This window comes from Galeopterus variegatus, unplaced genomic scaffold, assembly GCF_000696425.1.
Source record: "Galeopterus variegatus unplaced genomic scaffold, G_variegatus-3.0.2 Scaffold571, whole genome shotgun sequence".
Lineage (NCBI taxonomy): Eukaryota > Metazoa > Chordata > Mammalia > Dermoptera > Cynocephalidae > Galeopterus > Galeopterus variegatus.
In genome coordinates, this window is record NW_007726682.1 from 272860 (window position 1) to 290233 (window position 17374).

The 17374-nt window shown below is 45.4% G+C and overlaps 1 protein-coding gene across 1 annotated transcript in view; it reads right to left on the reverse strand.

The window, feature by feature from the left end:
* The window catches only part of TTC7B (tetratricopeptide repeat domain 7B), a 252642-nt gene that overhangs the window by 66111 nt on the left and 169157 nt on the right, over positions 1–17374 (reverse strand). Inside the window, exons 15-16 of the mRNA XM_008570126.1 lie at positions 7409–7525; positions 362–459 (exon numbers count right to left, since the gene is read on the reverse strand). Of these exons, the coding sequence (XP_008568348.1) occupies positions 362–459; positions 7409–7525 (215 nt within the window). The remainder of the gene's footprint in view (positions 1–361; positions 460–7408; positions 7526–17374) is intronic.

Here is a 17374-nt window from a genome sequence, read left to right on the forward strand (position 1 = left end):
CTGATCAGAAATCAAAACCTTGATTTCAGCAAGGTCTGAAAGCTCAAGAGAGGGAGAAGCAGTAAAGCAGAGTGGAAATCTGAGGGGGATGGAAACCACCTAATTTTAGGTTCAAATTTTAAGCTCTAAGAGCAAGGGGAAAAAAGGATTTCAGAGTTGTGCTGGGCAAATAATATTACTTCCCCCACTGTGAACAAACACTTGGGAAAGATCCTGGAGGAAATGCATCTCAACTGAGTGTTCAGCTCTTTGCGTGAGGAATCCTTCCCACCCTCATCCCTGGCAGCCTCGCCAACATCACTCAGGGCCAGGCCCTGTGCTCCTTGACACCACATCATCCCCTCTGGCTTTTCATTCTCACCTGTCTCAGGATCACTGAAGTCTGGCAAAGTAATTGTATTAAGCTGTCGTCTGTCAGCAATGGTTCTATCTAAGAGGCTGCTCCCACGTCCAGAATCACTGCAAAACACAGCTACAAATGTCAGTCATTGGAAAGGTGGGAAGGGGGAAGGAAACAATCAACCAATACGAACTGCTGAGATGCAATGAATACCTTTGCTGTTTCTGAGGTTCTTCAGTGTCTTTCCACATATTGAGGAGGCATCCTGTTTCCTGGTTCGGCCTGGGTTGGAATTCCTTTCAACATTCAATATCACAAACGGCTTCAACCACACCCACAGATCCTTGCTAATTTTAGCCTTTTTTGTGCATTATAAAATAGAAAAAATAGAAACTTCATGCCAGGTTCTCCATCCGTCTTACAGGGAGAAACTGATTGGCATTCTGTGCTGTGAAGCTTAGAACTCATAGAGTGAGAACACACCATGCTCCGAGGTGTCTTCTGAAACTATACTCTACATGCGAGGCATTTCTTAAAAACACTGCCTAGGTCCCACTCCAGACCAAATAAACCAGTATTTCTGGGGCAGTCAAGCTTCCCAGATGGTCCTAAGATGCAGCTGCCGGATTCAAGGACCCCTGGCCCCTACTTTTCAGAGGGTAATCACAGTCATGGCTTTGTTTGGGTCTCCAGAACAAGTCTTTGAGATAAATCACATGGTTAATATTCCTATTTAAAAGGTAAGAAAAAGAAGGTGGTGTGAGGTGACACAAGAAGCTGGTCACAGAGCTGGAGCTGCAGGTCTGTCCAGCGTTTCCCTAGCTGGAGAAGGCTGGTCCATAGGGACTTGGAGAGAATGCAGCAGGGTTTTGGTGCAAGCTTCCAGACCAACACTCCACCCAGCTTCCTGCACTGCCCAATTTAGTGAAGCCCTCCCGCAGCTTGTGCCTACAAAACAGGCTTGGCGCCATTCATCTGGCAATGTCACATGGAAGACCACGATAGGCCTAACTGGGAATGAAGCAGTAAAGGGACCTTACTCATACAGACTTTTTTTTTTTTGATCCTAACACGGCTGTGAGTTAAAACTATTGCTATTTTTCTCTATTATGATATTTTGTCAAAGCAGCTCCCAAAAGAATCATTTCTCTCTCTTGAGATTTGAATCTTTAATTTCACTTTTTTTTTCAATCTAGGGCTCTAGGAGTGATTTTGTTGTTAAGAAGTTCAAATTCTACAATAACAGGACACAATTTCCTTCCTCTATGCAGCTGCTGCTAAAAGCAGTACAAACAAGATTTGGTATAAAACTTAATATGGTTTACAGGCTGCAATTTCCACATCCAGTGATGTAGTTAGAGTAATACACAGGAAGGAGAAGGAAACTTCCTTCAGTACAGACTATTTGACAGCCTATACTTATTACCTCTTCCCATACACATTTTTCGGAAACTGCTCTATCAATTATTTCCACAACTGAGAAACAATACATGTCTCTGAGCAGAAGGCAACATAAAAGTACATGCAAATTTTCATTAATTACTATATCGACTGAATATTTCTAGCTCTGGTCTGTTCATGCAGCATTTCAACATGAATATTACAAATGTAATAAAACATTACAAATTATCTGAATAGTGCAATGGCTTCCCCCTTAGGAGATTGTCAAAAAATTTATCTCAAAATACAGTGGTATTTGTCATCACCTTAGGGATTCCAGGACCCAAAACGAGGTGTTGGCTTTGCACAGGAAGGATTTGCCTGGGTTTTCAATGGACCAAATCTGAGGTTTGTTTCAACCATAATCCTCCAGGCTTTCCATCTCACCAGATTTCAGAGTGCAGGCTTGGCTGCCACGTGAGGTGTTTTGGGAAGGACCCAGGAACTAGGGTCCTGGAACCCAGCTGTGGGTCTGGGTTCCCATCACACATCTGTCACTAATGAGTAGGTAACTGTGGGGAAGGACACTTTCCCTGTGCTTCAGTGACTTCCCTCATCATATGAAGATAAGTATTATCTTTCCACACATAACTGTGCAAGAGGAAATGAGGTCATGTAGATGGAGCATTCTGAAGAGTGACAACTCCTAGGTACATGCCAGGTGTCGTCATGAATGCACATACCTGGGGTTAACACAACTGGCTAATTCCCAAAGGCAACTTATTCCTAATCTTCTGGTGCAGTTGTAGGAAGCACGGGGAAACTGAGTGAAGACCCTCCTACTCCAAATGTTAGAAACCCCAACTAAAACCATAACCTTAATTTGTGAAACACACACTGAGAACAACACAGGATCCATTTCCCTTCCAGGAGCTGAGAAGCTACATTCTACTACATTCTTTAGTTTGCCTTCCATAGATCCTTTTGAAAAATGTATAAACAACAATTAACTACACAAAATGGAGATGCTTTTGTTTCCACACTGAATGTTTTCTCTCTAAAAATAATTAGGTATTTGTGACTGATTGAGAATTTTGCAGGATGCTTCAAGCAATTTTTAGTTCTTCACTTACACGGTACAGAGTCTTAACCAACCAGATTTGCCTTTGCTATGACCCACAGAATGAGGAGAAAAGGATAAAGGGAGGCCTTGGCCAACCCTCGAGTCTCCTTCACTCTCACTCCATCCAGCCTCTCCCATGCAAGCTTGAAAGTGGACTTCCTCTCTCCCTCTGGCATGCTGCCTGCTCAGGCAGCTCCGCAGACCACCCATTCCCTGCTCACAGCCCAGTCACCTCTCCTCTTCTCTGAGTGGCCCCTAGGCTGCCAGGGGTACCTCCAAAGGAAGATGGCAGGAAGGCAGAGAAAAGCAGTCCTGGTCAGTGGCACTAGCAGAGGGCTAAGGGACAGGAAGCTGGAAGGACCCCCAAATCCATGGCACATAACCTAGAGATGTCCACACAGACAGATGTACATACACATCCAGGGAATTTCTCTTCCTCATTGGGACTGAACATTCAGAATAAGTTGTAATGACGGTTAAAGTTATACTGGAAATTGGAATCTTCTCCTGGAAATCCTCTATCTTTCACAGCCACACAGAAGTTAGACACAACAAGCAAGGAGGTGGTGATGGGCTAGGAGTCAGAACCCTGGAGTTCTTGTCCCGCCTTTGCCTCTTCCCAGCTCCTGGAATAGTGCCTGACACACAGTAAATATTGGATCTAAGAGAGGGGCCTGCACAGGAAACCAGAGCAGGGGCAGATGGCAGAGGAACTCCTGTTTTTCCCCAGGCCTAACAGGCAAATTCCCAAGATCCCTGAGCCTCAATTTTCTCATCAATAAAATTAGTATAACATGGGATTTGCCCATTTTATAGAGCTGCTTCGAAGATGAAATGAGAGCATGTAAAAAAGAAAAGCTCCCCCAAATGCTGGTGACTGTTAGCATAAAATGGGGTCTCCAACTTCCAAATGAGGTTAAAGCAAGGAAAACGTGTGTGTGTGTGTGTGTGTGTGAACTTTAAATGCTGGTAAGTGATTAAAATAGGACTTGGGAAGAAAAAGTTTTCTTCCATTCACCTGGAGATGTCAACTCATGGCTACATGATGGAGATGGTTCAAGTTGCAGTGTCATGAGGGGGAAAGATGTGGTTAACAATAAAAAAGAAAAAGAAACTGGTTGTCAACTCAAGAGAGGCGCATGCTGTCATGGAGAGAGCTTTGATGTTAGACCTAGTTTTGAATCACAGTTCTACTACTTACTTAATTGGGAAAACTTAGGCAAGTTATTTAGCCTCCTTTAGCTTCAATTTTATTTTCTATAAAATGGAAACAACAGTAGCGATCTTGCAAGGCTACTGCAGGGACTGAAGATAACATATAAATGGCCTAGAACAGAGAAGTTTCAATAAATGTGGTTATTACCACCCCTAGCTGAAATGCTGTGAGATTCAGTTCAGGAAGCCTGCTGGGACCTTCTGGTGAGATTCTGGTCAGAATTCACACTGTCTTGAGTGGCCAAGAACTGAGGGATCTTTATATCTTACCAAGAGAGAGAAGATAAAACATGATACATATTTCTATCCTAACTGCAAGCAAAACTGCAGACCTAGGGAAATATAATCCAGGCTTTTGAAATGACAAACACCTCACCAAATGTACACTCAAAAGAACGCCTCCCACCATTTTGCTCACAGCAAGAAATGCATTCTCCAAGTGCAGGTGGAACACTATTTGCAAGTTTTCTAAGGCTCAGTTCAGCGACTAGCTCATAGTGGGATTTTCCCCTCAAGCAAAAATAAAGAGGGAGTGAGCTGTGGCGAACATGAAGCTGAGTCTATTCTCAATTTGGCCACTCACTCCCTGTTACTCCCACATCTTCCTCTGCCCTAGAGGGCTGTGCTGAGCCTCAGGATGGATTTGGAAGGGGGTGTGGAAGACTGGGAAACCTGGGCAGGTGGAACAAAGGGCCCACCACAACTGAGCATGCTCAGAAACAGGGGCACCTTGAGCCAGCAAGCCTGCAAGGGTCTACTCCAGGTGGAAACTAACTGCTTTCTGCTGAAATGCTTTCTGCTTGGTTTTCATTTTATCTTATTTTTAAGAAGGGGTGCTTCTCACATGCCTGTTCATGCGTTTCTGTTCCTGGATGACCCGAGGGTAGACTGTAGGCTGTTGGAGCCACCGGTGCCCTCGAATGGAGAGCTGCGAGGTGCTGACCCTGTCAAGACCCCAGCCCTTCCTTCTTCGTGCTTTATTCTCTTGCTAGGGTCACATCTTACCCGAGCAGACTGGGTAGGATGTCTACAATTGCACAATGGCAAGGGATATGTTTATTTATATCTCAGAGAAAATAAAGTTTAAAAAAAACAACAGGAAGCTCCTTAATCAGGGGCTGCTCGATTCACCACCCCTCCCTCAAGGTTTTGGGAGTAGCTGGAGGGAGCAATTCAGAGCAACTAGTGGGCACTGTCCACCCACCCCCGAAGCCCCACCCAGCTCTGCCCAGAGCCAGGGTTCCTCCCTGCTCTGGCCCTGAAAGACACTTCAGGAAACAGAGGAAGTGTGGACACAGCCCAGGCAGTTGGTTCAGTATTTTTAAAAAGCTTTCCAATTCTGCTATTTTTTTCTCCTCACATTCAATATTCTTGGTTGCTAAGTGGGAGGAAATGTGGGGAGGTGGGAGAGGTGTGGAGAACTGAGGGAAAATTGGCAACCTGCAAGCTGATGGATTTATTTTCTCATTTCTAAAGGGGGTACAGGAAAGCAACGTGCTCCAGTACTGAAGCAACCAGCCTGGGCAGTATCTCCTGTTAGCTGGGTCATGCGGCAAACACTCTCCCCTGAATCCTGCTGCTACGGATAGGCCAGGAGGGGGGCCTTTGGGGGAAGATAAATACGGGCATTTTCTCCTTTTGCTTACAAGATTTAGAAAAGTTGAATTTTTTTTTTAATTAGAATGATTTTTATTTTCAGAGCATACCCATGAAAGGTAAGAGGCCAGTCTCATGATTACCTTCCACCAAGGGGAAGGGGGAGCCCTGGGCAGCACAGTGACCTGCCACAGGTGGTGGTTATGAAGGGGTCTCTTGTCTACATCTTGCAGGAGGTCGTGTGGCTCGCTGCAGGGCGTGGGAAGGACAGTGGGCTGGCTTTCCAAGCTGAGCTCCCTCCCTTCTAGCTGCACTGCCCACAGGGCCTGAGGTCATAGGTCTGTCTAATGTCAGTTCACACGGGCAGGTCCCCTTAACAGGGCCCTGATTTTGAGCACTTTTTGTTTTAACTGTAGAAACTTTTGTAAAACAAAATCTCACATGGAAGGGTTCTGCTGCCTCCCTAACACCCATCCCTCCCTTTCCTCCCTGCAGGTCTGCAGACCGCGGCCCCCAGAAACCACACTCTGTACTCATGATTTGAGTTACACATTTTTAGGCTCCTGACTCTTAAGAGCATAATGTGGACTGTGCATACACCTTGCTATGAACATGAAAAATATTCTGAGTGTATGAATAGTTGTATGAATTCATTTGAATCATTAGGTCCCTTTGCACTAAATGACTTCCTTCACTTAGTACCTTAAACATACACCAGGAAAAATCATCCAAGCTGTGGAAATGGGCAAATAGGTTATTGGGTGGCTGTCAGTGAAATGCTGGGAGTGGACTAGTTGACGTTTCCTGGAGTATCTGACTCTAAAGGGGTGAGCACCTTTGACTGACTTCCTATTGCCTAGGCTAATTGACAGCTCTATAGGGGCAGAAACCAACCTGTAGAAAACTGGAGAGTAAGGCAAGTGAATTTTGTCAGGTAGAGATACAATTTATTTCTACCCTGTAGAAAGGACAGCCCCAGACAATATATTTCATGGCTTTACGGGATACTGTTTTGCATCCATGTGCAAATTCATTTGAGCGTTCCTGCCTATACTTATCTGTTTTTCAAATTCTTCTTTGAATGGGTCTTAATAGTTTACTGTTTCCCTCATTAGTTAATGAGGTAAATAAATCGACATGTGTTCATTTTATATTCGTACGAGTCACAATTTTATTTGTATTTATTTATTTTTTTTTGGTGGCTGGCCAGTATGGAAATCTGAACCCTTAGACCTTGGTGTTATAACACTGTGCTCTAACCAACTGAGCTAACCAGCCGGCCCCATTTTTAACTTTTTGAAAATTACACTTTATCATGCCAATAGCACTTTCCCCTCACCTTAGTAGGATGCAATCTTTGTCTATGCAGGTCTTTTAAATATTACTGCAAGACCCCATCTGGAATACATGATTGATTAGTCTATACATAAGTTACCAGAAAGATGATAAGACTTATGAAAGGAATTAAGGCTGGTACAGAGAGAAATCAGAGATCAATTATAAATTGAACCTGATGGGTTGCAGTGGCAGCAAAAGTAAAAGAAACCCATGATTTAAAGGCTTCATCAACCACTGGGAGAAAAGCCCCTGAAAAATGGAGTGTGAAGCCACATTGCTATTATCTGCCACTTGTGAGGACCTGGAGGGGCACAGGAGTGACAGAGTTAATGCCTGCTAAGTGCCAATCAAAGGTGGCACTGGTAGGCAGGGACTCATGCAAAAATCATGCAAAACAGGCACTGCTGGCCTCTTACCTAGGGTTGGTTAGGTTGTAACAGGATTTCCATATTTGTAACATGTGCTTACAAGTGAGCAGCGCTTCATCCGGGCCGCGGCAGAGGGACTCCAACTTCACTTTGGAAAACAGTAGTCTACGGTGGGAGACAAAGGGAGAAAATGACACAGCTCAAGCCAGAGTGCCCACCCAAACAAAACAAAGTGTTGGGCTGAGACCCTGCAGCAACCGTACTCAGACTGGGGATGGCCCCGTGCATGGTCCAAGGGCAGCAGCGGCAGCAGGGCCAAGGACTCCAGAACTCCCAGTTCAATGATGGCTCTGCCTAAGTCTCACCACTAAGGCAAATGCAAGCACAACACAACTATTCGTTGTCAGGTTAAAAGTATTAGAGCGGCCAATTTTACTCAGAACACAGGAATTTTGTTAAGAGCCTATAGATAACTTTCCATGATGATGCTCATCAACTCCAAGCTTTGAAACGCCTGAACTCTCAGGCCCTCTGCTCCTTGATCTTCCCAAGTCCTGCTATTAAGGGGCTAGGACTTCACCAACTCACTCCACAATAACCAAAGTATCTCTTCTCTATTTTTGTTACCACCAACAACTTCACCCTCCATCCAGACCTTCTGGGTACCAAGCTTAGAAACTTCTCTGTTCCTTGGCCCCTCAGAGTTATCCCTTCCCAGGTTCTACTTATGTCTCCCTGTGGACATCAGCTCTCTTACTCCCTAGACTCATCACCAATATTCTAGCTCAAGTCTCAGCATAAGCCCACATTCTTTCCTGATGGTCTCCTGACTTGCCTAGCTCTCAGAAATCTTATTATAAAGATCTCCAAAAATCATATTCATTCCCAGCTCAAGACACTGCAGTGGCTCCTTACTGTCTGTGATAAGAAGTAGAAGTCTTTGCCCAGTCCTTTGAGGCTCTGCACCCACCAGCCACTCTTCTGTCACCATCCCGCCCCATGCTGCACATCCTATTGGACTCTTTATTCCTACAATGTAATGCACCAGCCAAATGCTACAATTCTGTCACAACTCTATGACTACATATGCCATGTCCCGTCCTAATCTTAATCTCTATTAATCCACGTCTCTCTTTGATTCTTCCCAAATCCAGCTAAACCCTACCTCATCAAATAAGTCTCCCATCAATGCCACTTTTACACCTTCATCTTTTCTACTCAGTGTGACCATATTAGCTGGTGTTTTTCATGAGTTATAAGAAAGAGAAGAAAAAGCCAGGGAGAGCTCCTGTTTATTAAAGGCCTCCCATGTGCCAGGCCCTGTGTTCGGCACTTTACAAACACTAGCAACGTCAACTCTGTAAAAACCCTTCTCTGCAGGTGGTGTTTATCACTCTTCAACAGATAAGGAAACTGAGGCTTCAAAACAGCACCCTTTGGTGGTTTTCTGGATGTGATTTTCTTCTTGATAGTGAGAGCCCTGGCGTCTCTCTCTCTCTCTCCTGCCTCATCTCCACAGAGGTCCTAGAATTGTGCTCTGAGTTCAATGGGCCTTAAATCAGCATTTGCTCACTGACTACTTTCTCCGTAAACCATGGAAGAGAAAGAAAGGTGTTTCTAGTGAATTGAGTTAGACACACAGAATTGTTCATCCACACATGATGTAATGTCCTCATTCAAAGGTCCTTAGAGGAGGGACGTCTCTTTTTCCTCTGTGATAGATGGAATGAGAGTAGTCCTCTCCTGTCACTGCCCAGCGTCAGGAATGGGTGAGCACCAACCAGCCCCTCCAAATGGAACAAAGGAAGCCCAAGGGGGTGCTGGCGGCTCCTGGTGGGGTCAGGGCTGCAGCCTCCCCAAGTCTGGGTTTGCAGAAACCTGGGATGATGGGATGATGGACCAGGTAATGGCAGGATGTAGTTTCCTTATCTTCAAGCAGGGGGCATAAAGAGTGAGGCCAGATGTGAGAATAGGGCTCGGCTTCTGCCCAAAAACATTTCAAGAAGCACAAATTCCCTTGTAGCTTACCAGGACCGCCTACATGAAAGGGCAACCACTCAGGGTGTCTCAAGGGGTTTTTAAAGGAACCAGAGGCTGACTCATGCAGAGGTCTTCATGAGTCCAGAATGTGGAGGGAGTACTTTTCCACCAGAATCTCCCACCAAATTTGGGTCCCACCAAACTTTTTAAAGTGGGAGACACTTTACAAACAAAGCAGAAGCTGCCAAATGGTCACCTGTCAGCATTGGGTGGAGACCTATTCAGAGCCCAGAGGCTCTCCTGAATGAGCGGTGGTTGCCAAGCAATTTCGGTGGGGAGACCCCACCGAGTACTGTGGGGAGCCCAGGAGGCTACGTAGGTGCTGTATGTGGTGAAGTTCTCTGGGGGGGCACACTGAGCTCCTCCAGCTTGGCCAAGCTCAGCACCTGCCTGCCCCAAGGAGGGCCACGGAGGGGGTGGGAGGGTTTCCCTGCACAGCAGCCCATTGTGGCTCTCACAGCAATTAGCCACGATTCCTTTAACTGTACCTAAAGTGCAGCACAAAACGCCAGAGCTTGTCCCTAAGCCGCAGCTTGGGGGGACTGTTCTGTGCGAGGCTTCTTGGCTGGAAAAAGAACTTCTAATTTACATGAAATAACAGCTTTCAAACACTTGACTCAGGATATGGAGTGGAAAAGGTGTGGGCTGGATTTAAGAGAACCAGACAGGAAGAACAATAGTGCAGTTGCTGAGCACAAATGATGGAAAAGGCACCCGGATGTGAAGCAAGAGGAGAAGCATGAGAGAGAGACGGGCAGAGAAGAGGGGCTGGAGCACACGGCACGGGAGAAAAGCCAAACCTCTCGGCCTCTGCGCAGGTCTGCAGGACACGACGGCAGAGACACCTGCTGAGCCTCACTCTGATGCTCCCTTGAACGCACAAGTAAAATCAGGAAAAGAAGGCACTGCCTTTTCACCGTTTCCCAGCCTCAGCTTGTTTATAAGGCAGAAAACAATACTGAAAACAGAACAAATGGTCCTTGTCATCATATTTGCCGAACCCTGCGCACACGTTTCGAGCCTATTCGAAAACATCTGGCTGGGTGTATATTACATTAGCACAGAAATGATGAGTACACAAACAATGATTAGCATTAATTTGCTGCAGTTAACGTCCAAAGACATTATAGATTCAATCTGCTGAGGAAACCCCGAGGCATAAAAAGCAAGCCATGAAAGATCTTGAGACAAACCAGCATTTAATACATTTCAATATTTCTAATTGTGAACCCGGTGAAGACAGCAGAGGAGACTGCAGGTGACACCATGTGCTGGCCACATCACCCAAATCTAACCATGGATTAAGATGTTTCTCCAAGGATAATAGGAATTCACAAGCAGGGCAAACAGTCTATTCCCATCCCCCACACCTGGCTCAAAGCTGATTAACCTAATTTTTTAAAAAGAAATATTTTGTTCATAGATTCATTGAAAACTTATGGTAAATTAATGAAAAAAAAATAATGGTAAATTAATGAAACAACCTAGCTGGAATACCAGTCTGACTCCGTTACTGATAACCTAAATCTAGCATCTCCTACTGTACCTTCATGATCTGGCTCCTGCCCACGTGCCTAGCCACTGAGGGGTCTGTCCGTTACCAATCACATACATCTCCCACTCGAGCCATGGTCAACTCCCCCATATGTAGCTCTCCTTCCTGCCCCTGGGTCTTTGCACATGCTGCTCCCTCTGTGCGGAATGACTTTTCCATCCATTTTTGCATCAAGATTCAGGTCAAATTGCAGTCCTTCACTGAAGCTAGCCTTAATAATAGAAGTTAAACCTTCCAAATGGAAACACAGTTACGAAAAACACAAGAGCTCACAACTGTGGAATAATAAGCTACAAGCCAGGAAACTTCTGCTTTCAAGACAAGTAAAATAATAATAATAATAATAACAATAACAACAACAACAACAACAACGGCGGCAGCAGCAGCAGCTACCAGACACTTTAAATATTTAATCACTGATTTTTATAACAACCCTGCAAATTAGGTTGAGGGTTAAGTAATTTGCTCAAGTTCGCACCACTAGTGATTGTTAGAACAGAAATTTAAACCTAAATCTGTATGATTCCAAAGCACTTAATAAGATACACAGAATAATTTAAAATCTAACTATACTACTGACACTAATGAAGATATATAGCATTTTTAACCCATTGCCAAATATTTAAAGCCCTAAAATGTGCAAAGTTCTGTGTTAGATGCTATGTGGAATATAAAATGGTATAAAATATAGTCTCTTGCCCTCAAAGAACTTCTGGTCTAATCAGAAGAAAAGACCTGGTCACCAACAGTAGGCAGGATTTCTAGTTTAGGATCAAGCTATAGCCATGCAACCTGAGTAGGGCTGTAGGAGAGCTGGAGTTTGGGCTGCTGAGGTATATATTGCTCCTAGGAATACCATATAGAGTTCTTTAAATGATCACATTTGTGTGCGTGTTTTTTGTGATTTGCCTTTCACCCGAAAGTCTGGTGCATATAATATTCTAGCTATTTGAAAAACCCAATTAGTCAAGGTATTACTTTTCATTAATACTAATAGCACTAAAGTTTTACTTTGTTTTTGGAATCTTTTAAGAATCCCAAGTGTTTTAGTCTGTCTGTTTTGTGTTGCTATAACAGAAATACCTTAGACTGAGTAATTTATAAGGAAAAGAGGTTTATTTGGCTTATGATTCTGGGACAGCTGCATCTGACACGGACCTCAGGCTGCTTCTACTCATGGCGGAAACTGGCAGGCAGCTGGTGGGTACAAGCAGATCATATGGCGAGAGGAAGCAAGAGAGAGAGGGGGGAGAGGGAGAGAGAGAGAGAGAGAGGGGGAGGGAGAGAGAGAGAGGAGGTGCCAGGGTCCTTTAAACAATCAGCTCTCCAGGGAACTAATAGAGCGAGAACTCGCTCACTAATCCCTCCTCCCCCAGGGAGAGCATTAATCCATTCATGAGGGATCCGCCCCCATGACTCAATCAGTTTCCAACACTGCCACATTGGAGATCAAATTTCCACATGAGTTTTGGAGGGGACAACACATCCAGACTCCATACCAAGATAACTCCTGAAATAACAACTATTAGAAAGAAGACATGGCCGCCCCCAGTGAAGGGGACATATGGCATTGTGACTTTTCCCTATTCACATTTGATTAGGAAACTAATCAAAGTGGCGTTTATCACAGCCAGGTTCAATGTCTAATGGCCATCCCCAGGAAGATTTTCCCAACTCCCTAGAAACTGCCCCCAACCACTGGACACTCATTTCAGTTTAGCTTTATCCTGGGCCCCATGCCTATGAGGCCCAGACTCTAGACTCAGGCTAGGGCCAAGGCCAGAGATAAAGCTAAAGGCTGGACATTTCTAAATTCTGAAATTTAATATATCTCACAGAACTTTCTGATGAAAAACTCTCAATGAAAATATATTAGAAAAGTTTAGAGAAAAATTGAAGTAATAATTCACTGCAATCTTATGAGGCAGTATAAAAATCGCGCTCATTAAGTACATCATAGAGGAAACACTCATACTAATACACAAAACCCTCACTAATTAGCTGATCTGTGAATGCTGCATTTGTGGCAGCTGATTTAGAAATAAAATCACAGGAACCTTTGGACATTTATATTTTGTGCTGATCTGTGTTTGTGAGCTCTTGGGCTCAGCGTGCCAGGGGCCTGCTCTTTGTTTATCTTCTGAATGTAGGCAGGGATGCAAACCAGCTGTACAGAAAAGCATGTGGATCTGCCCAAGCGAGGCAATGGCCAGGGGGGCTCTGAATACCTTCCCCATCTCTCGCTGCCAGGGAGCGGCTACGGAAAGCTGGAGTGGGGCTGGCTGCCAAACACCTGAAGGAAAGTGAGCACCTGTCATCAGGTAAAAGAAATAACAGACCAAGCAGAAATGGGTGGAGAAGCAAGTATGTTGAAATGAAATTTTAAATCAAGAAGATGATCTGGCAGGTGACAGATCAGAATGGTAAGAGAAGTCAAAAGGGATATGCCAGAAGCATGTGGTGACTATGAGAAGAGAGATGACAGTCATTTGAAGCTGGATGAGTCAGCTGGGAGCAGACAGTCTGAAAGGGAGGAGAAGAAGACCACGTGCAGCACAGTGCCGCTCAGGGACAGGTATGTTATCGAACATACCCAGCCAGCCCCTCAAAGGGGAATGAATGTTTCTTTCAGGTTCCAATGCAGCTTGAAGGAAATCTATGTCAATTCATTGTCACCAACATTTCTGATGGCCTCCTGCGTGCTGGTCTTAGAGCCATTGTTCTCCTGGCCAGGTTTCCAAAGAAGTCCAATCTTGGAACATGGTGTATCTCTGTAAAAAGCAGCCTCCATCCTGGGTTCCGTCACTGTCACTAAAAATCAGTACTGTGACTGGTCTGGGAGCTGTCTGGCCTGTCGCAGTTCAACAGGACCAGGTGAGCCACTGATGCTGGGTTTACAGCTGTGCAGGTTTCGGGGCTGAGAGACCTCAAACCACCCTGAGGCCCCTCTGGCAATAGCTGGAAGGGGTAAGGAGGTGCGGAAGCTGTTCCTGTGACTATTCCCACTAAATATCAAATGCTGCTTTGGGTCTCACTAATGGCAAATATTCAATAAATGTCATTTGAATGAATGATCTAGTCCATTGTTAATCAGGAAATATACAATTTTGTAGGTCATATGGCTTACCTAATTGCTGTATTGACATACTATTCATTGGTGCATTAGAAAAAATATAGATTTTTACAGTTATCCACAAGTAGAAAAGGCCTTTTTGAGAGATCCTATAAGGCTTTGCTACTTAGAGTGTGGTCCAGGGCAGGCAGCCTCAGAATCCCCTGGGAGCTTATGAGAAACAGAATCTCCAAATTTTCTACAAAGCCTGGACCTGCTGAATCAGAGTCTGCATGTAACCAGACTCCCAGGGGATTCATGAGCAAGTTTAAGTTCAAGAGGCAGCACTCTAGTTTGTAACTCTCCACCCTAATTATCAATGGTCTGATTTAAACAACTATTAGAAAGAAGACACGGCCGCCCCCAGTGAAGGGGGCATACAGCATTGTGACTTTTCCCTATTCACCTTAAAAGGAAAAAGATTTAAAAAGGAAAAAAAGAGAAAAGGCCTCCAGGGTAAAGAGTTCCCACAGACCCTGCACTGTGGAAATTCTACCTGCGTTTATTTCATTCCAATAATTTTGGGAGCATGTGGGATGTATTTTGTAGTTAAATTCGGAGGGAATTTTGAACAACCATTTACACGAAGCTTATAAATGAGGACACCCCATCTGTGGTCTTGAGCAGATTGTTTCCCTTCCTCCTGGCAGATTCTCTAGATCAATTTCTGAAGGCTGTGCTATGACCCTGTCCAGGTCCCCCACATTTCTTCAGTGAGGGGCTGCCAGGCGGGCCACAGTGTACCAACCCAGAGGCACCACTCACATTGTCACCCACAAAAAGGGCACCTCCTTGAGTCTGCAGAGCACTGAGTAATCACCCCACCACCATTGTGGGTCCTCTTCAGGGGCTGAAAACTCAAATGTCTTCCAGAATAGGCAGAAAAACAGGAGCTGGGTTCAAGATATCCAGGAGTGTTTAGAATTGCACCTGCCTACCCAAAAGGTGATCAAGTTCAAATATTTTTGAAACGTGTACTGGCTTAATAGAACTCTGCTAGTAGACATCAGCTTATAGACCGCCAGCCAGAAACCCCTAGTCATAAGCTTCTCAGGGATCAAATATGAGGACCTGGTTTCCGTTACAAAACCCAAACCGCATGCTGACTCTTGGTCAGCCTGCAAGAGAAGCACCCAGAGGGCTTGAAGAGTGTGGCTCTTCCTCCAAGTGCATCTTCTCTAGGAATAAAGTCATGGGAGTAACTGGTCCAGGTGGTCCATTGGCACACTTCTGTCTGGGAGTTATTTAGCCACTAAGGAAATTCTAGAAACATGACCACTTTTAATGTCCATGGCTGCTCGAGAAGGAGAAGCGGCACAAGGGCCAGTGCGTTTGGGGAGCTGACGGGCACTTCTCCCGCTCTGGCCTCACTTGTCAACATGGGCGAAGGGCTGCATTATCCCAGCCCAAACTCCAGATCTGACATCCTGGGAAAATCGAGACCACTCTTATTTAGCAAAACAAAGTTTCTCAGGGCCACAAGTATTGGGAGGAGCCTTGTTCTTCAGAGCTTAGCATCCCCTTGTCCTCACTTGGGAGGCTGTGCATGAGCGACAGCGCTGGGGACCGATCCACAGCCATCTAGGACTTGGCTGCACCTCCTGGTATCCTAATCCTGCCTCCTCTTTATGACAGGCAGGAACTCCTGTTAGATCCCATATCAGTTACATTCTGCTTCTCATTTCAGTCAAGGTGTCAACAATCTGGAATTCTCCCCCAACCTTCTAGTGGTATTTTTAGAACAAACAAACAACTGACATATTTAGCTGGAATAAATCACCTCAAGAAACCCTAGTTTGGATCAGTTTTTGCTCCTGCTTCAGTTATTAATCTCGACTCTGATTGGCATCCTGGGCCAGCACCTCAGCGAGAAATGAGCTGGCCAGGTTGAACTAACAGCACCTCTGGAAGTGCACTGCCCGTGTTTCATAGACCTCCTCCAGCCCTTGAGAGTGATGCTTTAATGAAGGAGCCACTTCATTAAGACGTCAGAGTACTACCCACAAACAGTCAGGACTGCTTCCTGAGGGCATACGAAGCAGGCAGGAGGCAGAGAACCTGCTTTGAGGTTTGGGAAATGAGTGGGTGAACAAGTGCCTTTAGTACAGCAAATGACAAACAGCCATCTGGTAACTGCGTGTGTGAACAGACATAGTTGAAAGCAAGTCTTCCTATCAAACTGCTCTGGCTCCTGAAAGAAATAATCCATTCTCTCTACCCATACAGCCAGTCAGTAATTTTTAAATGGAGGAGGGGAGGACCAGAAGCACACCCAGGCCTCTCGTCTCCTGCTGACCTGCCTCTCCTAAGGGCCACTCTCTGGAGGGTTCCCCTGTCTTTACGTCTGACTCAGCCCCCAAGGCCCTGGTTTCCCCACATCCCCAAGTGTGAGGAGGGGAGCGCACGTGAAGAAATGAGACCTTTGGGCCCATTTCAGCAGACATGGCAGATGCCAAAGAATGGGAATCCTATTACCTAAACCTAGAAAGGGGAAAGGCCGGTGCCATGATGAGACATGGCCTCAAAGGAATCCAGGAGGTCCTGTGATATAGAAATGGCACCCTCTGCATAAGGTCAGGAAGGGAACCAGGAAAGAAGGAACCCAGCCAGGTGCGGGGAAGCAGAAGCAGCTCTTTGGGACCGGAGGTGGATAATGCATCTCTCTGGGACCTGATGCCGAATGAGACCATGAGTCCTTGTACCAGAAACCTGCTCCTGTGAATCCTGTCCTGCTTTTTCCTGCATTCTGTGTCTTTACTTCCTGTGTGTCCTCATGAAGGGCTTTGTTTTGTTTTACAAGGCTTTTTAAGCCAGGACTTTTGTCTACGCCCGGGCTGGAGCTTTAAAACAGGGAGTGCTGCTCCCTGAAGGCGAGGGTGGAGGTGGCAGTGGTGGTCTTTGATTCTTCTGAGGCTTGACACACTCCTATGTGACTGTGCTTCCACATATCCCTGTGTGCGGTATGAAGGCAAGGATGGTGCTTTCTTTAGCCTTAGCCCTCCTGAGCCTGGCACACTGCTCAGCAGAGAGCACGGGCCCTCTAATCATGAACTGTGGGAGATGTTTAAAGGACAGTGAGCCTGATCATCTGTAGGTGGCTGATCAATCATCAGCAGTTGTTTTTAGCTCAGGATTCCTACAAGAATACTTATGGGATAAATCTGGAGATTCTCTTACTTCCTCTTCCTTACATTCAGGTTCCTTTTTCCTTTTTTTTTTTTTTGACCGGTAAGGGGATCGCAACCCTCAGCAAGGTGTCGTCCGCACCACGCTCAACCAGTGAGCGCACCGGCCATCCCTATATAGG